This window comes from Podarcis bocagei, assembly GCF_964188305.1.
Source record: "Podarcis bocagei genome assembly, chromosome: 8".
Lineage (NCBI taxonomy): Eukaryota > Metazoa > Chordata > Lepidosauria > Squamata > Lacertidae > Podarcis > Podarcis bocagei.
Genome location: NC_138133.1, coordinates 54,978,761 through 55,004,548, shown reverse-complemented (window position 1 = coordinate 55,004,548; position 25,788 = coordinate 54,978,761). Strand labels below are relative to the sequence as shown.

General features: G+C 40.9%; 2 protein-coding genes across 6 annotated transcripts in view; one reads left to right on the top strand and one right to left on the bottom strand.

The window, feature by feature from the left end:
- NSMAF (neutral sphingomyelinase activation associated factor) overlaps positions 1–10,274 on the top strand; it is a 38,516-nt gene extending 28,242 nt beyond the window's left edge. For 2 of the 4 annotated variants that reach the window (XM_081204452.1, XM_081204450.1), the window contains exons 21-31: positions 114–277; positions 905–1,013; positions 1,830–1,894; positions 3,242–3,309; positions 4,611–4,678; positions 4,965–5,088; positions 6,087–6,167; positions 7,187–7,337; positions 8,354–8,456; positions 9,341–9,450; positions 9,924–10,274. In XM_081204452.1, the coding sequence (XP_081060578.1) occupies positions 114–277; positions 905–1,013; positions 1,830–1,894; positions 3,242–3,309; positions 4,611–4,678; positions 4,965–5,088; positions 6,087–6,167; positions 7,187–7,337; positions 8,354–8,456; positions 9,341–9,450; positions 9,924–10,018 (1,138 nt within the window). In that variant the 3' untranslated portion in view covers positions 10,019–10,274. The remainder of the gene's footprint in view (positions 1–113; positions 278–904; positions 1,014–1,829; positions 1,895–3,241; positions 3,310–4,610; positions 4,679–4,964; positions 5,089–6,086; positions 6,168–7,186; positions 7,338–8,353; positions 8,457–9,340; positions 9,451–9,923) is intronic. The other 2 variants (XM_081204453.1, XM_081204451.1) reach the window with 1 other exon arrangement.
- A 716-nt stretch (positions 10,275–10,990) lies between these two features.
- On the bottom strand, positions 10,991–24,150 carry SDCBP (syndecan binding protein). 2 transcript variants are annotated; one of them, XM_081204972.1, is made up of 9 exons: positions 23,994–24,150; positions 18,702–18,767; positions 17,746–17,824; positions 16,698–16,807; positions 15,561–15,719; positions 14,488–14,663; positions 13,122–13,293; positions 12,158–12,249; positions 10,991–11,650 (listed from the first exon to the last, which is right to left on the bottom strand). In XM_081204972.1, exons 1-9 carry the CDS (start codon positions 24,147–24,149, stop codon positions 11,596–11,598), a joined length of 1,065 nt encoding a protein of 354 aa, XP_081061098.1. In that variant the 5' UTR covers position 24,150; the 3' UTR covers positions 10,991–11,595. The 2 variants fall into 2 exon arrangements, with proteins under 2 accessions (XP_081061098.1, XP_081061099.1); XM_081204973.1 differs by lacking the exon at positions 23,994–24,150 and adding an exon at positions 23,285–23,367.
- Positions 24,151–25,788: the final 1,638 nt, after the last annotated feature.

The following is a 25,788-nucleotide window of genomic DNA, read 5'->3' as shown; positions in this document are numbered from 1 at the left end:
TGTCGTTGTCATAACATATAAACTGGAGTTATAGATACTTCCTGTTCTTGATGGATTAATGTGGTATAACCAAATTTGATATCCATACGTTTCTCTTCTCTTTTTCCATGAAGTATTATGGACCCAAATGAGCGAGTAGCGCTGTTGACACAAATCCTAGAGTTTGGACAGACTCCAAAACAGTTATTTACAATCCCTCATCCTCGGAGGATTATCCCGAAGTTCAAAAGTTTTCCTCGAGCATCCAGTCACGATTTTTCGATGCCTGAGTCTCCAGGTAAATTTGGTGGGGCTACAGATATTGCTGTTAGAATGATAGAATTGCAGAGTTGGAAGGGGCCCTGAGGGTCTATGTACTGTATTTGATAATGCAGCTGACTTTAATTGTGTTTCTTTGTCCAACAAGTTCAATATAAAGATTTAGGTCAGATGCTCTGAAAAATAGTGGTGTATCAGTTTGCAAAAATCCCTTCCAGCAGTCAGAGTGGGAAAGGGCCTTTTGCATGCTGTTATTATTGCCTAGGAAGTTGCAATTCGGGGGGAAGGGGGTATGTAGAGATAAATTGGCCCTTCCTTGGAAGGAAAAAAACCACAGTTTCTTAATTTGATGCCTCAAGTTTCAGTCTACTTTTTAAGCTTTGGTGCTCTTTTGGCACTTTAACTTAGTGTGGCCTTCCGTTGTTTCAACCATGTCTCACACCACACACTCCACATTGGTTAAACTGGTAGGGTATCATAAAATGCTCTTTAGTTGGCAACACGGAGACAGAAGGGAATGTGAAAGAGGCTGAATAAACTGTAGTTGGCTTACTATATGAAATCTGTAATATATCTCTTCCCTGCTACTGTATTTCGTTGGGGGGGAGGGATTCATTATTAGTTGACATATTTGATTGTCTGTTAGTTTCTCCAGGTGAAGAATCTTTTGAAGACCTAACAGAAGAAAGTATAACGCTTGCTTGGAACCACATGACCAGATTAAAGATAGATGGGCAACACAAGATTCACAGAGGGTAAACTTTGTAGCATACAGCATACAGAGGAGGGGTCTAGAAAGAGACAGTAAAACCCTTTGAACCTTGTAGAACACGGTGCAGCCTAGTCAATGGGAAGAAAAACGCAATATTTTGAGGGAGGGGGATTTTGCTTTGTTGGAGCAGGGGTCAAATATGTGGATGTGCAATGCAAGGATTAGGCTAAATGACATGATTGTCCTTATTGATATCAGTTGGGTTTTTTTTATTTACTGCATATTTTTATCCCGACTTCTTATAAAATATTCAGAGCAGCAAATAAATATACATAAACTAAAGTGCTTAAATAATCAAATATTAAAAAACGATACTCAGTTACAAGATTGAAAATAATACAAAAGCAGCTGCTGTCAAATATTGATTTCAAAAGGCAATGCCTATTTGGAAAGAGAAGCCTTGTGGGCATCTTAAGCGCATTAGACCCAGGCAGCTTAAGACTTTAAAAGCCCAAACCCAGCATATTAGATGAGCCTGGAAACAAATGCGTAGCCAGCACAGATACCAAACATAGTTATGGCCGACATACCAGCATTAGCCAGCCACCATCAGGAAGCACAGATGACTTACTAGTTTGACATCAGAATATTCTACTTGCCTCGGTAGGGGTGTCTTGGGCAACAGATTGCTGGAATTTTGTGATTTATGCCATTCCAGAACTGTGTAAAAGTATATCAACATTTTCGGATGCAAACAGCACACTTGACCATTGAATTTGGCGGGACTTAATACTTAGTAGACCTGATTAGGTTTACACTGCCAGATATTAATCACAGTTCCTTGCTATGTTTTGAACAGGGCAATCACTGGAATTGCTGTGCCTTACAGTTCCAACCAGTCTTCTATTTTCACTACATCTCAAGGTGAGTCGTGTTGTTTGGCTGGCTGCTGTCAAGCCTCAGTAATATGAACATTATTCAGTGACACTGTGTAGCCCCTTTCCAATGGTCAGCATAGAATTCCTCTTTGAATAGACTCAGCAGAGACCTATGATCTGTAAAAGCAGTATTTGTGGTGGGTTTTCCCCACACTATATTCCTAGAAGCCTTGGGTCAGAGTTGTAGGTTGTGTGCAGACAAAGCATAGGGTATGTATGGTATGCGTTCAGAAGCTGGCTGGCTTTTCTTCTTTTTAAAACAGCTTTTGATGTTTTTCTTAAAAAAGTATCCCACATCATGTTTCTATCTCTGATTACTGTGACAGAGTTCCCAGTTCACATCAATGCTTACTGACATTTCATATGCTAGGGAAGCTCTACAAAGCAACTTTTTAAAAGGTTGGCAATTGAATTTTAGTATCCCACATTGTTTATTGCCTCTCCCCATGACGGGAGGAAAAAAATACAGCATAAATTATGCAGAACAGGATGATCTATGCAAGTTTTCATGCACATATACTAATAGCAAAATCAATCTGAGTGCTGATATTTATGTTGCTAAAAAGAAAGTGTCCTTTCTGTTCTGAGGAGAACTGGGCAGGAAGGGACACTATTATCAGCACATCCCTTCCAGAGCAGCTTCTCCTTGCTCTTGGCAGCCCCTCCACCTGCAGAGGTTCTTTGAAAGCTCAGACAGCTGGCCTGATCTGTGGCTCAGTCACAGGAGAGAGATGGAGAGAGAGAGAGAGAGAGACGTGGGGGACAATCCAGAGGACAGAAATTTTTTTTGCCCCTGTGGGGAGGGGACTTGTGTTTATACTCAGGCTGGGCAAAATATCCTACCCATTGCAGCACCATTCAGCCCCACAAAAGTGGAGTTCAATGGTGATTCTCAGGGAGAGGTGCAAATGCAATAACTTTTGGGTGGAAGATGGGCTTACCATTGAAGACAGGGTGGCCAAAGTTTGTTTTTCTAGGTTTTCTCTAATAGGGGGGAAAAGTTTTGCTGCTGTTTCTAGTGGTTGTTTGGCTGCCCGCAGCACTCTGCTGCTGTTCTTTTGGTAACTGGGGACAGATTGCCTCAGGGGAACCATGATGCATTCCTTGTGCAAAGGAAATAAAAGCATAGTGCAAAGATTAATTTTGCATGTGTCAGCAGTTCCATGTGTAGTTTCAGTGTGTGTGGCCTCACACATGGCTCAGTCTGGCTCTGCATAGAAATATACTCCAGCAGTTTGCTGATGGGATCTTTGTATCTTGTTGATTTGATAAAACAATTTGGAAATCACTGATATGGTGCTGCTTTCCATTCTTCTCTCAAAATCTGCATTAGATTCAACCCTGAAGATGTTTTCTGCCGAATCAAAAATGCTGCAGCGGAGTATATCCTTTTCAAACATGGTGAGTACTTCCAGGCTTGTATAATGGTAATCTTGCAGCTGATCTTGCGGAATGTCTCCATAATTTACTACGTATTCCCTGCCCCGCCCCCCAGGTATCTACTGTAGCTTACCAGTTTAATTCTAGCAGGTATGCTATAATTGGACTTTTTTGCTGCTCAAATGTCTAGAGAGCTACTTCCAACTCTTAACAGACATTGTGTAGTAAACCTATAACTCGCAAGTGAATATCGCACAGCCATATGTGCTTCTCACCTTGTGTTGTCCCCCAGTTGATGATGGAGCAGATCTAGGCAGGAGGAAAAAACTGAGTAGAGCAAGCTGACCTCCCACAAATCATTGTTCCTGCCTACAGCAGGGCACATGATTGAAATAGAACCTAACCCTGTTAACCCCTCGTCAACCTACAGAAATTTACCACAGTTGCAGTCAATCTTGCAGCTTTCCCTGTCCATTTGCAGGTTCCTTCCATGCTCTGACAGCAACTCATAACAACCAGATAATGTTAAGACTCCCGACTCTCATCAGCCCCAGGCAGCATGACAAGAGATCTGGAAAGATAGGGAGTTGGAAGTCCAACAAGATTCAGGTCATAGGCTCCCGTAGCATCTTCTGGATTCTTTGTGTTGTGTACTCTGTTGTTGAACACTGAAGCTGTACCATTTGATACGGAAGCGTTGGGAAGGCAATAGTGGCAGGGTGCGGTGTTGGGGGATGGGGAATGACTGGCAAATACTTCATTCAGATATACCAGCTGGAGTTGCTGCAGTAGAGTCTCTGAGAACAGAAGCTGGAGAGTGTGTATGTTAGTGTGTTTCTGGGGAAAGGAGGCACCTCTTCTCTCCACCCTGGATGAATCAGGGCAATCTCTGTTAATGACCATTCTCTTTTTAACTTGGGAGACAGAAGAGCATCACTCAGGAGTCCAATATAGTGGGGGTGGGAAAGGGAGAGGCTTGTAAGAATATGTGTGCTGTACCTCTGTGTGCAGCCCCGGACCCACCAACATGCATGTGCAACAGAGCTTAAAACGCTTTCTACTCCTTCTGTAGCTCCATTACCTTAGAGCTTCATCTCTGCACACAAACAAATTGTGTTATAAGCTTCTGGTAATAGATATTTGTTCAAATGTGTTTATTTTCTCTTCTTTTTCGCAATAGCACAATTGGTTTGTGCCGCTGCACAATCAGATCTTGAGCTCCTAGGATACAGATGGTGCTTGCGATGAGACGGGCTTGTAATGTACTAATGTGTTCTTGCAAGTCTATCATTAAACTGAACATTGTCATCTTTTTGTCATAGGCTCTGTCATCTTGTTTAATCCTACCGGGCGATACTACTGTCGTATGTTCTTCATGGGACAACAATATGTATGTAATTTTACCTTGTACCCAATTGTATATAATACCAGTTGGTAGCTGCTTTATACTTTTATATTAAAGAGCTAAAAATGAATATATTTCACCTGCTAACTGCCTTACTGGGGAGGTGACTTCCATTACTGGGAGCTACCACCGAAAAGGCCTTTTTATATTGGAAGCACTGTTTCAAAGTTGGAAACGTGGACTGATAAATAAATAAATGAACTGAATAAAAATGTGTGCTCTGAAATAGAAGTATTTAAAATATTGATATCTATTTTATTATTTCTGTTAGCTATTTCTATTCAATAGCTTTTGCAAGGCGGCAGGATACATTAATGGGACACGATGATGCTGTCAGCAAGATCTGTTGGCACAATGATCGTTTATATTCTGCATCTTGGGATTCAACTGTAAAAGTATGTAGAGTTCTCCACTTGATATGAATTTGTTGTGATGAAAGCTTTTAATCATTTGATCAAGGATTGCCATTGTATCCTAGATTTGTCAGAAACTGCTCCGGTTGTCCATGTAAGTCACCTGTTTGTGGTGGTAGGACTGACTGTTCCAACTATTTGGAAGTAGTGAGAGAAGCATGGGGTAAAAAATACAGTAGGATCACCATTGTAGGGTAATTAACAAAAGAATTGCCTGAATCCCTAGATTCAAAGCGTTGGGCTAAATATTTTAAAATAATCTCTATGTGGTGGTTATTTCCTGTAGTGCCTGTTGGGTAGTTCATCCATGAATTTTCCCCATTTTTTCTATGCTGCTGTTGCTGAGACTTTAAAACAGGGCTGGGCAACCTCCAGATGCTGCTGTTATAGAATTATAGATGAAGAGACCCAAGGTCTCTAGTCATCTAGTCCAACCCCCTGCTATGCAGGAATCTCAGCTAAAGCATCCATGACAGATAGCCTCTGCTGAAAAACCTCCAAGGAAAGAAAGTCCACAACCTCCCACCATGGAACAGCTCTTATTGTCAGAAAGTTCCCACTGATGTTTGGTTGGAATCTCCTTTCTTGTAACTTGAAGCCATTGGTTTGAGTCCTACCCTCCAGAGCAGGAGAGAACAAGCTTGCTCCATCTTCCGTGTGACAGCCCCTTAGGAGATTTGATAGCCATCTTCAAATATCTATCAGTCTCCTCTTACCCAGGCCAAACATATGCAACTCCCCCAACTGTAAGGCTTGGTTTGCATCACACCGTTGACTCATGTTGCTGGCTTAATCTGCCATTATCCTTGACAACTGGCAGTGCTGGCCGATGCCGATGGAAGTTGGGAGTCCAGCAACATCTGGAAAGCCACAAGCTCTCCATCCCAAATATTACAAATTAGCTCTTACTTTTAGGTTACTTAAATTGTCATATCTGGCCAAAGGAGAAGCTTACGTCAGTTCAAATATTTGTGTTCTAGGTGTGGCAGTGCATTCCTGCAGACTTACTGGGCACCAAGAAGCGGTTTGAATTGCTTGCTGAATTGGAACATGATGTTAGTGTGAGTATTAAGATATTTGTGTGCACATATATTTTGTTTCAAATCAAACTTCAGCAAAACAAATTTTGGGGGTGGGGCGGGAGGGAAGTCTGTGTGAAGGCTTATTTTAAAGATGTATTGCCATTGCCTGAAAGGTCAGAATTGGTAACAGCAATCTGCAAATATAATGTGATGTTTTCTTCATATTCCAGTGATTATTTAGACATAGGTTTGAGAAACCACGGGAAGTAGGAAGAGGGGCACACACATGTGCACATGCATACACACATATATGAGAAGCCTTTTTCCTGTTTTTAAATGAAAACTTGATTTCAGTTTTCCACTTGTGGAAAATGCTCTATGTTTGATTATCTTTACATACTACCATCTATATATCTGCTGCTTTACGTAGAATGAGACAACAGGTTCTTATGGGTTTACAATCTCGGTCTCAAAAAGCAATATGAAAGCCACTCCTCTTGATGATTTCAGCATAGGTATGTTGGCAGTGTCTGTATATTTGGACTTGTTTAATACATAAAGCAAGTGTATCTAGATTAGATTAACCCAGCAATGTATCTTCATGAAGAAAAACTAATGTATATTTTTTTTAATCATTTACATGTTGAGCTTAAATTTTGAAAATGCAGTTATCTGCATCTTAACAAATTATGCCTGTATTCCTGGAATATAGATCTGTAACACTAGGAGAATTCAGTAATAGTTCCCCGAAGCATTGCCAAAAAGGACCATGTAGAAGATTTGTTTATTTGACTTGTTAGCATCTCATTACAAGAGTCTTTAAGCAGCTTTAAAAAAATTAAGAATCAAAGGATAAAAACAAAAAAATACATTACAATAAAGCCATTACATTGACTGTTTATAAGACCATAGGATCCAGGCCACTGTGCATATTGCCTTGAATGTTTAAGTGCTCTAGTCATGACTGACTGCCTTTTAGATGCTTGCTTGCTTGCCTTTCTTGCTTCATGGTGCTTGTTACTTCTTTAATCATCTCATACATATGCCTAATTACCTAGGTAAATACAATCAACTTGAATGCTGCATATACCCTGCTGGCATCAGGAACAAAAGAAGGATCCATTAGTATCTGGGATGTTACTACTGCTTGTATCTTGCATCAACTTCCATGCCATTCAGGGACTGTCTCTGATGCTGCTTTTAGTCCCGGTATGTTATGTGTTAATGTCTTCTAAAATATATACATTGTGAAGAGAAAAATACTTCAGTCTGCTGCGAGATAATTCAGAGATATTCGTATTGAATTACTATATCCAGTGTGACCATATGCATGTTTATTCAGAAGCAAGCTCCAGTGTGTTCGGTTGGGCTTACTCCTACGTAAAGTGTGTGTAGGATTGCAACCAACTTGCTCCCCTCTGATTAGGGCTTTGTAATTTTAGTGTGTATCCACCCTCACTCTGCAGTCATACAAAAGACCGGAAATGAAGTAACCCATGAAAATTGGGAGTAGCTTGCCTACCAAAACATCCTAATGTTAAATTATTTGTATTGCGTTGTTGGATTGAAACAAAAAAGCCATCCAAATAATTTTGTTTGCTTAAAGAAACCTTTCTGCCAAGTCATGTAGAGATGTTTTGGTAAAGCAAGCCACCAGCTAAGTTGGATTTATAAGCATCCATCCAGTTGCCTATGGTAGTTTAAAAATAAGAATAAAACACTGCTAGTTTAGATTATTTTAAGAGGAATTGTGCTGATGCCTAGGAGATGGTTGGTTGTTTACTCAAGCAAGTAATTGATAAAGCTGCCTATTTTAATGAAAGGGTATTCATACATAACATTGAGCAAGTAGAGTGTTAGTGAAACTGTAAACACAATACTGGAACTGTACACTCAGTTATTACCATGTAATGTTCAAGTGTAGAGTCTGTTTTATTGTGTACAACCATTGAGCTGTACAAATCAATGTACACTCATATAAACAGTTGTTCATGTGTCAAGACAACTTGTATCTGTGTTCAGTGTACTATGTGAACAAGCCTCCTGTTGCACCATGTGAGTTGAGTTTTGGCATTGCAGCCTATATTGTGCCATGCAATGGGATTTGCTCACTAGTAGCTATCCATAGAACATAATGGGGCCTGTTTTAAATATGCATGGGAATGGACTGCATGTATTTTGTGGGGTTGGCTTAAATAATCCAGAGCAGTTACCTTGTTTCACAGATAGCCGGCACCTACTAAGCACAGGAGAAGATGGCTACTTTAAAGTGACAGATGTGCAAACTGGAATGATCATCTCTTCCATGCGCTCGGAGGAACCCCAAAGGTAAGTTTTGGAATGCACTTCTGTTTCATATAGGGATTTGCAGTAGAATCATGGATAGCCATCAACATGCATGCCCTCCAGATTCTGTGCGACTTTCATCAGTCTTGGGCAGCATGGCCAATAGACAAGGATGGTAGGAGTTGTAATCCAGCACATCTAGCGGGCATTAAGTTGGCTGCTCCTGTGTTAGATCAAGTTACTCCAAAGAGCTCCATCACTTTATGTGATGGTGTGTGTGTGTGCACATGCATGCATGGATACTTACATAAGAATGAATTTTGTGTGTAGCATATGCTCAAAGGGTTTAATGTAATATGTCCAGTATGGTTTCCGATTGGATGGGAAACCATGTGTTGAGATTCCTAAATTGCAGGGGGTTAACTAGATGACCCCCGAGGTTACTTCCACCTCTACAATTCTGATTCTGACAGTGGTGCTCACAGCAAACTGCAGAACGGGCAAATAGTATTTTCTTAAAGACCAATCAAGGAAATCAAAATTAAGTAGTCTATTCATCTCAAAGGGATAGGCTAAAAGTATTCTCATTTGGAATCTTTCAAGTACTCAAAATTTGACTTGCATTCTTGAGTAACCAAGTGTATTTATAATGGGTTTAACCTTCTTATACATGGGTACCTAAAGCAAATTATGTACAAATAGTAATACAGTTTACCCTTCATCTAACGGGCACAGGGTGGGTTACAAAAATGTAATTTGAAAACTGATTCTTTTGGTTATGAGATACAGAATTTTATCAGTGTCTTTATAAAAATGTCTTCCTGAACTTGGGCACACAGCAGCTGCTTGGCTAAAAACGAGGGTGAGGGTTGGTGTTAAGTAGCACTGTCTGACTCACTTGTGATCTAACAACTTGCTTTTTGCAGATGTTTCAAATGGGATGGCAACACCATCTTATCAGGAAGTCAATCAGGAGAATTGTTGGTTTGGGATATTGTAGGAGGGAAGATAATAGAAAGAATTGCAGCACATACTGGTATGTGAAATTCTTAACTTTTAAAAATCTGCAAGCATACTTTGAAATCTTTTAAGTAGTGGGTTAATATGTTGATCCTGGTTAGGATGTGTTTGAATGTATCATACCCTGGGGCTCTGTTTTATACCTTAGAACTTAATGTGAAGTATTAAAGAACTGAGCTTGCTCATATTTTCCGTTGCAACAGCTTGAGAAACAAAGGGCCAGAATTCATCAGAATATGGATGTATAGCTGTGGCCCTAGAATCTGAAATGGCACCTGAAAGTTGGTTGCAGTGATGTGCGACTTGATGCTCTCTGGATCACGGCCTATGAGTATAATATATGTGCATAGCTGCAATAGTGTGGAGTCAGTTCTAGATGATTATGGGCAAATCTAGCAATGCATTGACCAAATAAGACCAAGATTTAAAGATGAGGATAATAAATGGTAAGTGAAACAAGTATCTGATGTACACCTGTCTCTTTCCTAGGTGCTGTAACATGTATGTGGATGAATGAACGATGCAGCAGCATAATCACAGGAGGGGAAGACAGACAAATCATGTTCTGGAAACAGCAATACTAAGAAGTGCCTTCTCACTCAAACACATATGGATATTTTAAAGTGAACTTTTTAAAGGACTTTCTTCGCAAGTAGCAATGCCTGCTGAAGTTCAAAGAGCTGAGATTGGGTCTAGCTCCACTGTTTAGTTGAAAACTGCAAATATTACAATGCTGAACTACAGTATGCACTTGTATTTCCTTATGAATGTTATTATTGCCTGTAATGCTTGTCAAATAAAGACTTATTTTTCAGTAACCAAAGCAGTTCTAACTTGCAACCAACTCTATGATTCTATGATAATCTACTTAACATTATTTGTCTATATTTTTCCACAAAATGGAGATAAACCTCAGGCCTTAGCCAAAATACAAGTGTATCCTATCTCTTTACTTGTATCCTTGCTGCTACATACAGCATGAACCACTGCCATTTCAGATGCTGGACTACAACTATCATTCTTGGCCTTTGACCATGTAGATGTGGACTGCTGGCTGGTCCAACGGCATCTGCAAGCCCTGCTCTAATGCTCCTTTTAAAGCATCGGGATTCAGTTATGTAGAGAAGTACTTTTTAATAGGAACATAGCAGCATTCTTACCTGTAAAAATGGGGGTTAAGGCCTTTGTGTTTATAGAATCCCACCTTCTAAAACTCCTCACCAGCAGACTGAAATGGCTGTGTAATAGGGACCAGCAATGTAAACAACTTCAACCACTGTAGAAAGCTTTAAAGTCTTAAGCAGCAGCCTTCAAAGAAAATGTCAGTTGCCAAATAGCTGTACACAAACTAATAAAATTCAGAAAGGCAAGAAATTAAGGTAACACACTCTCAAAAGTAAAATGAATTATGTTACTGTACATACTGTTCCAAGCTAGGATCCACACCTCAAGACAGCTCACCCCCCTTTCCGCTACTAATTAAATTATTGGCTTTTGAAGGGGGAGGGGGAAAGAAATTTAGGGACCTTCATCAGTATAGTTAGAAAAGGAAAACCTTGTTTTTCAGACTTTATTTCCGTTTAACATGGTTAAGGCAACATAATTTAAGCACATTAGAACAACTTGTAAAAGAGCAGCAGTAAGACAAAACCTAAATGCTCACCTGTGCTATTTAAAATGTCTATGGAATGATACGTTATGCTCAGTTTAACTGGCATGCTTTGTAAACACTAAAATCAGCAGTTAACAAGCACTACAAGTCATAAATGTAAATATCCTTCCTAGCAGAAGGTAGTAGAAAAACTAATTCGTCTGAAAAAGTACAAAGGACAGCAATGTGCTTGGATCACAGATAGCAAAAGACACAAGATACATTAGTTTTCATTCCAATGGCTTATATAAAGTGTTGAATTAAACAGTATAACTCTATGAAAAAGAGTTATACTGGTTTTTGTGAGACAAGTATAAGGCTACAAAATTCATAGTTTGAGCAAGGTAATATGTTGGATTGTGACATTCCCAGCCATAATAATGTAAATACTCAAGGCAGTATATCTGCTTTGGGCTTAAAGAAAGGCTCATGTGCAGAACATAAAAGTTGCAGACTAAGTAGCCCATGTTTAGCGTGGTTCTCATTACAGATGCACCCAAAAACAGATTTCTAGACTTCAGGGATGGTGTGATCCATCAGGTTTTTCATAATGCTTGAAGCCATCCTGAAAATAATAATGAATCTTTAACAATGTGTAAAAAGCAGATTAATTCCAAAGCTGCAAAAATATCACAGCAAGGAGTGCAACATTTGAGTCATTTGTTACAAGGCACAAGACCATATGCTGTAAACTCAAAAGCTGAGGGCAAGTTTACTGCAGCAGCTTCTCAACCCATTTCTGGGCAGCAAAAGAAAAAATTAAGTTCTACATTCCTTCACTCCTACAATTACTTTTAGTGCCAATAACACTTTAAAATCAATAATGGTATGAAGCATTGATAAGCTTCATTCTAAGCTGAAATTTGCCTTTTCGTTTTGAAATTTCAGGAAGCAGCTTGACAAGAATAGTTAAAAGATTTTCAGACTCTCTGCCATTGTTAGCCACATTTGTATAAGAGTTTAACACCACATGCATATTACATTTGTTGATATTTATTCTGAAGATCCTACAATCAAAGCATGCCTATTTTAAGAGATTGTTAATTTAAATGGAGAAGTATTTTACACGTACCTCTTGATTATGTGTTCAAAAATTTGAGAAGGCATGATAGTGATGGTCACCACGTTTCCAGCTGATATAAGTATGTCTGCAATTTGGGCATCCTATGAAGCAAGATAGAAAGTCATGAATTCTGACTTGAAACTTGGCACTTACGGATGTTATTGTGGATGTAGCTTCCACAATAGTTAATTGTTATTAGCTGTCTTAAGCACTATTGAGGTGATAAATTCTATACACATATACAGGTAGAGCTGGTCTGGGGAATGTGTGACTCTCTTGATGTTGCTAAACTACAACTCCCAATACCCCTGACCACTAGCTATACCATCTGGGGCAGATGGGAGTCCTACATCATCTAGAGGGCCATAGGTTCCCCATTCCCTGAGGTAGCAGATAGTGTAAAACAGCCCCTTTCATAAAAAGATGGACTATATTCTGAAATGTAGTTTGCTAAATTAAAAGTCTAAGCTCTCACTTAATCACCTATAGCAGACCCACAGCTTATCCCACTGCTGCCATCATTGCCTTCATACTACATGCTACTGGTTCTTCCAAGCAGCAGAACAACTAGTAAGACAAAAATTATGTGTTAATGTCATTAACAGGGAAGTGAATGTATAATTCTGTTTAATTTCCTTTCACTAGCCTGAGGAACCAGCAACCTTTTTGAAAGAAGAGAGCCTGATCTATGCAGGTCTAGCAGCAAGAATACTTTGTAGGGCAAAAGGATCAGGATGTTTTAGCTGCTGTTGAATCTCTCTTCCCCAGAGATCCATGGAAGGTGGTTGAAGGTGCAATGACCCCTGACACACACTCCCAGGAACCACAGGATTGCAAGTCCTGTTTTCTATCAATCAAATAAATTTATATGGATAAGCTTTTGCATGTGTCTTCTGCCCATTTAGAACAATATCACTTCCACTTTTCAAAATGCATTACTTGCTGAGTGTGTGTTATCTTGCATGTTACTCACCTTCAGGCCAATTACATTCTGACCATTTATTTCACAGAGGTTGTGTTCTGTCAGAAGTCCATTTCTAGCAGCAGAACTGTCCTTTGCTATTGAAGTTATCTTTCCATTTTTGAATATAAAGCCAACATGTCCAGTACTATCCTTGTGCATGGTAATAGTTCGCTCAAAAGGCCTGTAAGAAAAACGTTCACAGTTTATTGTTTGGAGTATTTACTTAATGTCCTACATCACTAACCTGTATCCAAAGGTATTAGGCTGTGTACACTTCCCAATTTTACGATTCTATGATTCTATGACACGGCAGTTTAAAGTAGATTCAATACATCCCATGTGTACATGCCTTTTGTGTCATCCATGTGACACTCTCATCATCCAAGCAACAATCCAATCTGGATTCCCCCTATCTGTAGTTAATATACACAGTGGTAACTTGGCTCTCCGAAGACAGGAGTGCCTGGCGTGCTCTGGTCCATGGGGTCACGAACAGTTGGACACGACTAAACTACTAAACAACAACAACTTGGTTCTCGAATGGCTTAGTTCTCGGACAAATCGGCTCCCAAACGCCGCAAACAGGGGAGTAAGTGTTCCGGTTTGCGAACATTTTTCAGAAGCTGAACATCCGACGCGGATTCCACTTGAATGCAGGAATCGGAAGTCGCACCTTGGTTTGCGAACGGTTTCAGGAGTTGAATGGACTCCTGGAATGGATTAAGTTCGAGAACCAAGGTACCACTGTAATCCAATGTATAATCCAGACATACTGAAGCACATTGGGCAGTTGGGCTTTTTTGTGTGTGGTGTGTGTGTGTGTCTGTGTGTGTGTGCTGTTCTGCTGGGTGCTATCTATCGCCACACGTCCTACTTCTGTTAGCAAGGCACTACTTGGTAGGCTGCTGGCAGAGCCAGGTATGACCCATGACTTTTTAAAAAAACAATAGTTTTATCAGGTGTTTTGTGCATGTCTGGTATTTTGGAAATAAAATTGGCCGAATGCACAGGGAACCAAATATCTGAACACATGCCCACAATGGACCTGAGTTTTCTGGAATTCAGGGAGGGAGGGTAAATATTAATTTCGGGGAGGAGACAACACATAGTGCAAATCCCATCAAGCACCAGTCACTTGTGTGGACTGGAAAGCGCTTGGGCAGATGAATGTGTACATGGAAAAATCAGATATGTGTGACCTATGGGCATATTAACACACCTTTGTGTGCACAACCTTAGGCCCTGACCTTAAGCTAGTCACACTAGGAAACTGAGGTTTGGGGGGGGGGGGCAACACATTCAACTAGGCACTCCTTAACAACTATGAAACTCCAAAGATGTCTAAGAAGGTGTGTAACATTTCTGGAGGGTTTACCTGTCACGGATGATCATTGAAATTCTCTCTCCAGGTGCCTGCTTCAGAATTTTGTGGGCTTTATCAGAGCTCCAACCTGCACAGTTTTCGCTGTTAATTTGCAGAACCTGGTCCCCAAACCGCAGGCCAACTAGTGATGATGGAGAGTTGGCCTGAACCAACTGGACAAAAATACCCTAAACACAAAGATATGTCCACATATGAAAGTAAATTAACATCCAGTATCTTTCCAATGCATTTAGAGAAAACATGCAAGAGCAGCACAGTGAAAAACGGAACACATGCATCACATACACATTTGGCAACAGCTACCATTAAAAAAGGGGTGGGTGGGCAGTTGTGGTTTAAATTAACATGCACATACATTCATTTTATTCTAGAAATATAATTAATAATTAATAAACAAGATAGCCAGCCAATATTAGACTCTCTTAAGAAAGTTGAGTAAACTGCAAAGTTGACTGTCTGTGGAAGGGCTCTGTTTAAGAATGCCAATGATTTTTGGCACGCTTCCTGAGGCTGATGGGAGTTGAAGTTCAGCAACATGTTGACAGCCACATGCAGGCAGCTTTCCACACCTGCCATATACTTTCAGCACAGCATTATGAGTATGTATTAGATTAGGAATCATTCATCTGGCAAGCTAAAATCTTATGTAGATGGTATTTGTGCATGGCTTCAGTCGATGGGGCTCATTAGGTGAATCTTACCCTGTATGTCTTGCTTAAAATCTGTTTTCCTACATGCTCAATGTTGAGAAATGATCCAAATTGATAAATATCCACACTGTATTTTGATTATTTAAAATACTTCGATGTTTTTAAATGAAAAGTTTTTTATTATATTTTTATTTGCACATCTTACAATATTTTATATGATTAACAGTTTTAACATGACCAAATAAAGAAATAAAAATAAACAGAACATTTAGTGAAACATGCAGATTCAGCCATAAAATTAACACCTGGATTAGCAATTATATAGCAACTTGACTGTGTTCAGCTCTAGATAGCTGAAATTAATGGGTCACTTTAAAAAAATAATAATTTAAAAATCAGATTTATCATACATACATTGTCCACTGATTTAAGACGAAGTCCAATTTTTCCATCCTGATCTTTACACAGTATTACTTCACGGATTCCTTGCTTAATTTCCGCTCTGCGAACTCCAACATCATTTCCAGTTACTGGAGCCACCATGTAATTCACTGCAGAAGGGCTTGCAACAAGCTGAGAATTAGAAGACCGTAAAATAAGTAGACCTTACAAACTGGCAGAATCAAGTCTCATTTACAGTCATACCTCGGGATAAATGTGCTTCAGGTTGAGCGTTTTCAGGTTACGCTCCGCGGCGACCCAGAAGTAACGGAACGCGTTACTTCCGGGTTTTGCAGCTCGCGCATGCGCAGGTGCTCAAAATGACGTCAAGCGCATGTGCGGAAGTGGCGAATCGCGACCCACGCAGCCGTGGGTTGCGTTTGCTTCAGGATGCGAACGGGGCTCCAGAACAGATCCCATTCGCATCCAGAGGTACCACTGTATAGGCCTTTTTTTAAATGGGACAAACCCATGACTGACTTCAGGACAACAATTTTGTGCTTTATAAAAGTTATATTATTTTAGAATCCTTAGGATCACAGGTATTGATGGGAGCAGAATCCAACAAACTGGGTTTCCAAGGCAGACTCATTTGATGCACACCAATCTGTAGATTGGGGGTTTATTTCAAAGTTGTTGGATTCCTTTAGCCCTGAAGCAAACTGGGAAATAATTCATTGCAACTAAAAGCAAACAAAGTATCTCCCATCTCCCCACTTTCCTCAAAGCTCTGGGTGATTACTCAGTCAGTTTGGTTTAGTTTCTCAGAAAAGCTTGGTAAATCTGGTGTGTGTGGGTTTTTTTTAAAAAAAATGTTGCAACAGTGCTTCTTGGAAGGTTTGAAGCCCCCTGCTATGACTTAATATATATTAAGGCCACAATTTGACTCAGGACTTGAATCACCCCAATTTGTATCATCATTTGGGGTACAGAGAGGATGCACACCCCTAATATTTCAGCTCTTGCTTTTATAATGTTCTAAATATGGAGAAGATTGAAATTTTAAAGAACCCCAAAGAAGCAGCATGCATCTTTTCTTTTCTTTTATTTAAGCAAAACACAAAACACAAGGAAACCTAAATTAGTCCTACTTATATGGTTGATACTTACCCCCTGAGAATTTACAGCAGGCACCATTGCCATGTTTCTTTGTATCTCTTCTTCATTTAGGCTTAGACCCATATACTGGGCAAGTTCAGGATACAGTTTGGGATACAAGTCTATAGAAAGTAAACAAAAATAATGTTAAACTATTACTATTATTTAGAGCCTGTTGAGATGATTCTTAATTTCACAGGTGAGAAGTCAAGTATCAGACTGGAGCAATCCTATCCTCCCTTAGAACATGCTGACAGTTACCACTGCACTTGGAGCTACTGGATTTACATATTGAAAGCTTATTAGGATCACTGACCAGCAGCTCTCAGATTAGAAAATCCACATAAGGATTTTACAAGGTAGCCCAAGGACTGCCTTTAAAGGAAAAAAAAACTTTTTCAAAAAAGTTAATAGCTGCTTCAAGCGGCCACAAAGCACAGCTGATGCCAGGTATGTTGAAAATAGGGTTTCATATGCCACTGGGAGCAGTGACATACCTTCCCTCCCAGGAACAACATATGCAAAAAAAACACCCCTGCCCTGTCATCACATCCCAATGCTCCCGGGGGCAATTGAGGCTCCCATTGTTAATATGTGCAGCAGCAGCCAGACTTTCTAGCCACTTGGAAAGGGTATTATAGGTAAGAAGAAGACAACATTCATTAAAAGGCAGTCCTCAGGCTGCTTCATAAGTACTTTTAAACAATATTGTGCAGGGTTCCCCCCTCCAAAAAATAATAATTTCACACATTTAATGCAGGAGGAGAATGGAACAGAAATCCTTATGAACACATGCAAAAGTAATTCAAATAGATTTAGACTGACAAGCACCCTACAAGCACCCGACTCCATTTAATTCTTTTTAAAGCAATTATCTTTATACAGCCTATCCTTATCATTTCCAGAGATCAATAAAAACTTCTCACTTCAAACCAGTGAAATAAATAGTTTAGCTAGAACTTGTGTTATGTCTATTGACTTTTGTTAAGGTTGTATTTTTTTGTGCTATACATATTTAGCTTCTGCTACCTCATATTTTCTTAGCACTAAAGTAACTTACTTCCATGTTGAAGGGTGGATGCTGAGGCTTCAGATAAAATTGCTGGATTGGCTGGGTTTGAAGCAAAAGATGTCTGTGCCTGCACAGGAAGATAAAGTAAAAACTTTTTAAAGTTTATAAACAGACATAGTTCTATAATACAAGAGGCATGTGGGTTGCATAGCCAAAAACTTTTAATTATGCCTTTAGGTTACATAAATATTTAGTTACAAGCCAATATGTTCCAGTTGTTAAGAGTAACAAGTTACATTACAATGTTTGCTTGCTCACAAAAATATGTGAATTTCAAAATGGGGAACTTATTTTCAAAACAATTTTCTAACCTGTTTAGGAGTAACTTTGTTTGAGGAGTGGGACTTAATGCCGAGGAAACACATGCCTTATTCTATAATAGCTACTTTTATCAAAACACATATTGAATGTGTACTACAAATACTTTTATTCTTTATCCTTTGCTTTACTTTTGAGTTTCCTTAATACAAATTTGGAAATTTATCTGATAAATAAAAACAGTTCAGGCTCTAAAGAACTATACTAAAGAATTAGTTCCATACACCTAAGAGGCTTTGGATTTGTGACCCATTCAAACAGTGCATGGTAAAGTTACTTTTCAAACAGAGTGAATTTCAAGGCAATTTGTGACAGTGTTTGGAACCGCAGCAAAAATAATTCAAGTATTGCATCAGAAAGGTTCACAGGATGCCTGCATATCCATCCATCCATACACACACACATACTTGGAGAGGCCTAAACTGTCGGAGCTCACACTTAGTATAATTATTATAACAGCAGAAACTTTGCACATAATTAAAATTTAATCTTTATACAAGAATATATTTTTATGTGCTGGTCTACAAGATACAGAAAGATGTTTTTCAGAAATAGAATTTTCAAATGGTTACTGTTTTGACCTTCAGCAAACACTGGTTTCCCCCATAAAATATACTTTGACATACCTGAATTACTTTGTCCACCTTGAGATCCTCCAGGGAAGGATACAGCGACATTTTCACAGAATTAGCCTGAAAGAAATAAAACAAAAAGTCTTAAAATGAACGAGGAAGTAGCACTTATATGCAAGTTGGGTACAGAATTGCCTAGCATAGCTTTATGTTTTTAATCCCTCAGAAACTAACTTTTTTCAAGTCATATCTGTGCACCATGCAAATTACAGCACAATTCCATGCAAACTTACTCAAAAGCAAGTTCAGCAATATAAAACAGGTCTTGCTCCCAGGTAAACATCAAGATGACTGCACTGTTACCTATGCTTTACAGCACAAGGAACTTGCATGGCACACAAGACAGTCTTGATGGACACAGGGGAAAGAATAGCCTTTCCATTCCTTGCAAGACCCTCTTATGCTGTCTCTATGCATACCAATATGCTTTCACACTGACAAAAGTACAGTGGTACCTCTGATTACGAACAGATCCATTCTGGAGGCCCGTTCACAACCTGAAAGGAACGCCACCCGCGTCTCTGCGTGCGCATGTCGCGATTCACCGCTTCTACGTGTGGCGTCATTTTGCGCGTCTGCGCATGCGGTGAAAACCAGAAGTAACCCTTTCCGGTACTTCCAGGTCGCCACGGGACACAACCTGAAAATGCTCAACCTGAAGCAACATGTAGGTATGACTGTATGGAGAAAGTAAGGCTCTATTGTAACCACTGGGATTCCTTCACATACGTGTTTTGCACCTACACTTGAGTAAATTGAGCCTCAGTTTTTTTAATATATAGTTGGTTATCCTATCCTAGAATGAATATCACACTAGAAACATGCACTTTCCATTACAATATCTAATGCAAATATGCAGCTCTTCAGCAGTCCAGCAGAAATCAGATGTTCTGAGTGCTAGTCACCATTTGTAGGCACAAATGTATCTTGCAGAAATCGTATCAGTTGTCATTGATGAAAGAGTACTGAAAGAGCACTGGGGAGGCTGAAATTTGTTTTAAAACACTATTTTACAGTTCAGGTTGTTATCTTTTCCCATCTACCCTACTAGAAGGGAATATTTGATTGCATACTGGAATCCTCACTTTCTGAATAGTAGCCAAGGTTGTCAATTTGAGCTACAAATGAATCCATCTTTTTAATGGGTTAATTTTACAGATTCCCTCCTCTCCATCTTTTCATCCAATACAAACTGACTGCACTGGGAGTCAAAGGGACAGTATACAGTGGTGCCTCGGGATGCGAACGGGATCTGTTCCAGAGCCCCAATCACATCCTGAATGCAACGTAAGACGCGACTGTGCGTCTGCGTGGCTCGAGTTTTGCCACTTCCGCGCATGACGTCGTTTTGAGCGTCTGCACATGCGGCGAAACCAGGAAGTAATGTGCTCCGTTACTTCCTGGTTGCCGCAGAGCACAACTCGAACACGCTCAATCCGAAGCACGTTCAACCCAAGGTATGACTATAATAGATGTGAACTAATAATTCCAAAACCTTTGATCCAACTCTACAATTCTATGATTCTATTATTCTCTCTTTCTACTTTTCTACTCTTTTCTACATAAGTTTTACAACCATTTATTAGGAAGTATTATTCCTCCCCTTTCCCTATTAGGTTGGAGCAAAAAGAGAGTTGCCCTCAACATACCCCAGGATATGGACAAATATTGGCTTGGTTTACTTGGTTCAATTAACATTACTAACAACTTATGTTTGAAAAGAAACACAAAAAATTCACACTAAAAGCCAAGCTTCTAAAATATTTCAGGATTTGCATGTAACCTAGGAGATAATTAGCCAGTAGCTAAATGCTTGGATTATGTGCGCGCTCACCCCGCCCGCCCCCGTAAGAGACCTTGGAAGTTGTTTAAAAACACAATATTAGAAGCTCAATATTAGAAGCTGCAAATCAGGAAATGTACCACAAGGACCAAGAGGATGCCAGCATGCTTAGAGACAAGAAGGTTTCCTTCAAAAATTTAAGTATCGTCCAAATTAAGAGAACAAAAAGGAACACAAACTTTGACCAAAAAAGTGAAAGCAGACAAAAGGTTCTTAAAATATATCAGTAGCAGGAGAGTCTAGGGAGGTGGTGTGCTACAGAAGGATAGTAAGATTGCAGAGAAGCTGAATGAACTCTCTGCATCTGTTTTCACAATGCAAGATATATGACAGATCCCAGTGCCTGAACTAACTTTTACTGAAGGCAAGTCTGAGGAACTGAGGCAGATAATGGTGACAAGAGATGAAGTTCTCACCCTTACTGGCACAATAAAAAGTGACAAATTGCTGGGTCTGGATGGCATCCAACCAAGAGTTCTCAAATAACTCAACTGTGAAATTGCTGATCTTCTAACAAATGTATGCAATTTATTCCTCAGATGAGCCTCCATTCCTGAGGACTGTAGTCAATGTAACACTTTTTAAAAAAAACAGATTGGGCAGGGAGAGAGGATCCTAGAAATTAAAAGCTAGTTAGCTTAACGTCTGTCCCCCCCCAAAACTGGTGTAAAATACTGTTAAAGATAAAATAACCAAGCATGCAGAAGAACAAACCTGAAACAAAGCCAGCATAGCTTCTGCAAGGGTGAGTCCTATCTAACATATAACAATTCTTTGAGAGCATCAACAAACATGTAGATAGAGGTGATCTGGTTGATGTTGGGTACTTGTACTTTCAAAAAGCTTTTGACAAGTTACCTCACCAAATATTCCTGGGTAACCTTAACAGTTGTTTAATAAAAGGAAAGGTCATCTTGTGGATCAATAATTGGTTAAGTAGCAGGAACCAGAAAGTAGGAATAAATGAAGAATTCTCCAAATGGAGAAGTGTAGAAAGTGGGAGTCCTTCAAGGGTCAGTATTGGGATGTATGCTTTTTAACTTATTCATAAACAATCTAGAGTAAGGAGTGAGCAACACAGTGGCCAAGTTTGCTGATAACACTGAATTGTTCAGGGTTGTTAAAAGAAAAAGACATTGTGAAGATCTCAAAAGAGAATCTCTCCAAACTGAATGAATGGGCAGTAAAATAGCAAATTCAATTCAATGTAAACAAGTGTAAAGTGTCAGGGCAAAACCCCTTAAATTTCACATATATGCTCATGGGGTCTGAACTTGCGACTGATTAGGAACAAGACCTTGAGGTCACAATAGATAGCCTGATGAAGATGGCAACCCAATGCGCAGAGGCCGTGAAAAAAGCAAATTCCATGCTAGGGATCATTAGGAAAGAAACTGAAATTAAAACTGCCAATATCATGGTGCCATTATACAAATCTATGGCGTGACAACATTTGGAATACTGTGGACAGTTCTGGCCGCCTAACCTCAATCAATCAATTAATCAGTAAAACAGTAGAGTTGGAAAAGGTTCAGAAAAGAGCAACCAAAATGATCAAGGCGTGGAGTGACTCCCCTATGATAAATGGTTGCAGCATATGGGACTTTTTAGAGAAAGGTTGAGCAGAAATGACATGAAGGAGATGTTTATAAAAAATTATACATGGTATGGAGAAAGTGAAAGCAGAAAATGTTTCCTCTTTCTCTCATATCACAAGAGTGCATGCATATTCAACATAGATAAATTACTTCTTCATGCAACACAGTTAAACTATGGAACTCACTCCCACAAGAGACAGTGACGCCCATCAACTTGGATGATTTTAAAAAGACTGGACAAATTCATGGAGAATAAGATTACCAATGATTACTAGCCATGATAGCCATGCTCTGCCTCCAAAGTCGGAGGCAGTGATGTTTCTGAATATCAGTTGCTACAGGATGGGAGAATGCTCTTGTGCCCAAGGTCCTGCTTGCAGGTTTCCCACAGGCATTTGGTTGGCTGCTGTGAGAGAAGGATGCTGGATTTTGCATATTTTAAAAAATGACTGAACAAATACAGCCAAAGTGTCAATTTATATCGAGAGAGAAAAAGTGGGGTTATGGGCAGAAGAAAAGTCTGCCAAAATATGAAGTACAACTTCATTCAAAAAGACTGTATGTGTATTTCATCTAAGTATACATTTGGAACAGAAAGCACAGATCCTCTAAAGCTGCAATCCTGAACACTCATACTAAACAGTTAGCTACTAAAAACACACTTTCACATATAGGACTGTATTAGATAGAATTCAAAAAGAAAACAATTCCCATTCATTTTTCCAGAGGGGTAGTTGTGTTGGCCTGCTGCAGTAAACCCAACAAGGAGTCTCGTGGCAATCAAATGTATTATGGCCTAAGCTTTTGTGGACTACAGTACATCCCATCAGAATGCAACACCCACTAAATTCAACATATCTGTGGCTCATGAAAATTTATTGTGTGTCACAATAAATCTGTTAAGTTTTCAAAATGTCTCAAGACTTTGTTTTGTTGTTGTCGTCGTGTGGGGTACACACACGCAGATGAAGAACAAGGTAGGTATTAAATACTGTAACGCAAAATAAAGGTTCGAGACCTGTAGTGTTTGCTGTGAATATCAAAACAGATCCCGACTTTCAGAGGATGTAAATCACATGAGTGGAAAGAGCCCTGCGCCACTCACAGAAATAGGACTACATACTTCCTTCTCCCACCTTTAAAGTAAACAGTCTACGTAACGAAACCGAATGGACCCGTGTCTTGCTTCCTCCGCCGACCTCAACTTCGCTCTCTGAGCCAAAAGACAACCCTCCCCGTCCCCGCGCTAAACCCCCTGCCCTTTATTGGCCCGACTCCTCCCCTCCAATCTCAACCTTGTTCCCCGCCCCTCGAGGGAGACGGAGGTCCGTGTGGGCCGCCCGCCCTCCTTCCCTCCCACGGCAACGCCGATCAAAAGCCCGGGAGCCCCGCCAAGCTGCTGCTCCCCCTTCGCCCTCGCGAGACTCAGGGGAAAGGGGCTCGCTTCCGACGAGGCTTCCCGCCCCGCCACCCCCGCCGTTACGTGGGGGGGGGGGGCGAAACACCCGCGCAGAAACCAGGGGCGTCGCCTCCCGAAGCCCGTTTTCTGACCCGAGGCGCGCCTCTGAGCATACGGAGAGCGCGCTCCCCATGACCCGCCCCGCTCAGCCGGAGCCAGAGGAGAGGGGGCTGTTTCCGTCTCAAACGGGCCTGGCCGAAGCCCCCGCGCCGCTTTACCGAGGGAGAGAGACGCTGCTGCCCCCTCAGCGCCTCTCAGGGCCGCCCCCGGCCCAGCCGCCAAGGGAGAACAGAGGGCCCGGGCCAGCCTGCTTCAGGCCTCTCGCCCGCCCGCCCCGCTTCTCCCGCGTCCTCCCCCGACGGTGTCCTAAAAGATGAGATGCTCACCGAACGAGTCGAGTGCGACGGCTTCGATTCCCGGACCGTTAAGCGCAAGGCTGGCTGTGAGGCGGAGGCTCTTGCTTCGGGTCCTGGCGTTTCCTCTATGAGGAGGAGGCGGCGTCGGGGAAACACAAGCCAGCTGGCGGAGAGTCCTGCGCGCATGCGCCACCAGCGGCGGGAGGGGGCGGACGGGCTGGTGGTTGTCTTAGGCAGGCTTGTTTGATCAGGCCTGCTGGACTCAGGGGGGCACCCCCCCCCCCCCAAGCACAAGTCAGCTATCTCGAAGCACGGGACTCACTTTGTGTATGTGTGTTAAGGCAAGGCTGGCCCAAGACATTTTGGCACAATTGCAGCTCCATCCCCACCAGGGAAGAAGGGGTGAGGAATCAGGAACAAAGCAGGAAAGAATGTTGACATTAGGATCTGCTGTCCCCTGTGGATACTGCTGCCTGAGGCAGTCACCTCAGCTTGTCTCATGGGTGGGCTGGCCCTGTGTGAATGTCTAGCTGCCAATGGAGTGCTGAACTGGGGCTCAGCTCTTTCATACACACAGTTTGTCACTTCAGCTGATGAATGTGCCCCATGTAGAAATGGACTTGCTTTATAGATCATAAAGGTGTACATGAACATAAAGAAAGGGGGGGACCTTATAGCAACATTGGTCTTTGAATCACATGAATATATTTTGAACAGCATTTATCTTTGGCAAGTTCACTCACTAGAAAAATAGTGTGACTAAGGTTCTGCAATTTCCCATAAGTTCTATAAAGCAGTCTCATGACAAGCGGCAAAGTTCCTCAAATTTCATGCGTGTTATGCATCATTCAAATAAGAACTTTCATAACAGCAGCTGATTTCTAAAGGTCATGGATTTCTAGAAGCAGCCCACTGTTGATGTCAGTTCATCTCCACAGTATAGCCATTTTAGATAATTCTTTTTCACACATGAAACAAAAAATTGATTTCATACTTACAATACTGCATCTCAATTTACTACCAGGCCAAGTTTACAATTTTGTTATTGACTTTTAATGCCCTAAACCAGTGATTTTCAGTCTGTGTGACATGGCACCCTGGGGTGCCTTGAATGATGGTCAGGGATGCCATGAGCAACACTGTCCCTCTTTCCTTCCCTCCCTCCTGACACCCTCTTGCATCTCTGCCTCTCAAAGGCTTGCACAGCTGTTTATTGCATCAGCCCTGGCTGTAAGCTCTGCAGGCGAATGGTGCCTCTGAGAGAGCCTCTATTTGGGGCAACGGAGGAGGGACAGCTCAGAGGACTCCCAAGAAGAGGGGAGAGGAGGCTGAGGGAACACTCCACAAGGGAGGGTGTTTGAAAAGGGTGAGAGGCTGCCAGCTCTGGAGGCAAGGGGTGACATAACTGGGCTCCTGAGTCCCACAGGGGCGCCGCAGAAAGAATGTAGTTGGTCTAGGGAGCCGTGGATTCAAAAAAGGTTGAAAACATCTGCCCTAAACAACTTGGGCGCCTCCCTGATATATCTTTCCATTCATTAAGTGATTTGGATGAGGCCCTCCTGTTGTGTTGCAGATTGCTGATGTTCATATTGAGCAGGGTCTTTTCTGAGTTGTTGCCCAGCTTGTAGAATCCTCTCCTTTCGGAAAGAAGATAAGCACCAGCTTGCTAAAATACATACTTCTTGGCCCAAGCATTTGATGGTTGTTGGTTATTGTAGATACTGCTGTCCTCTAGATTTAATGGCAGATTTTATTTAATTTGTTCTGTATTATTCATGGAATCAATTTAATGAAAGGTGCTGTAGAAGTGTATTCAATAAATAAA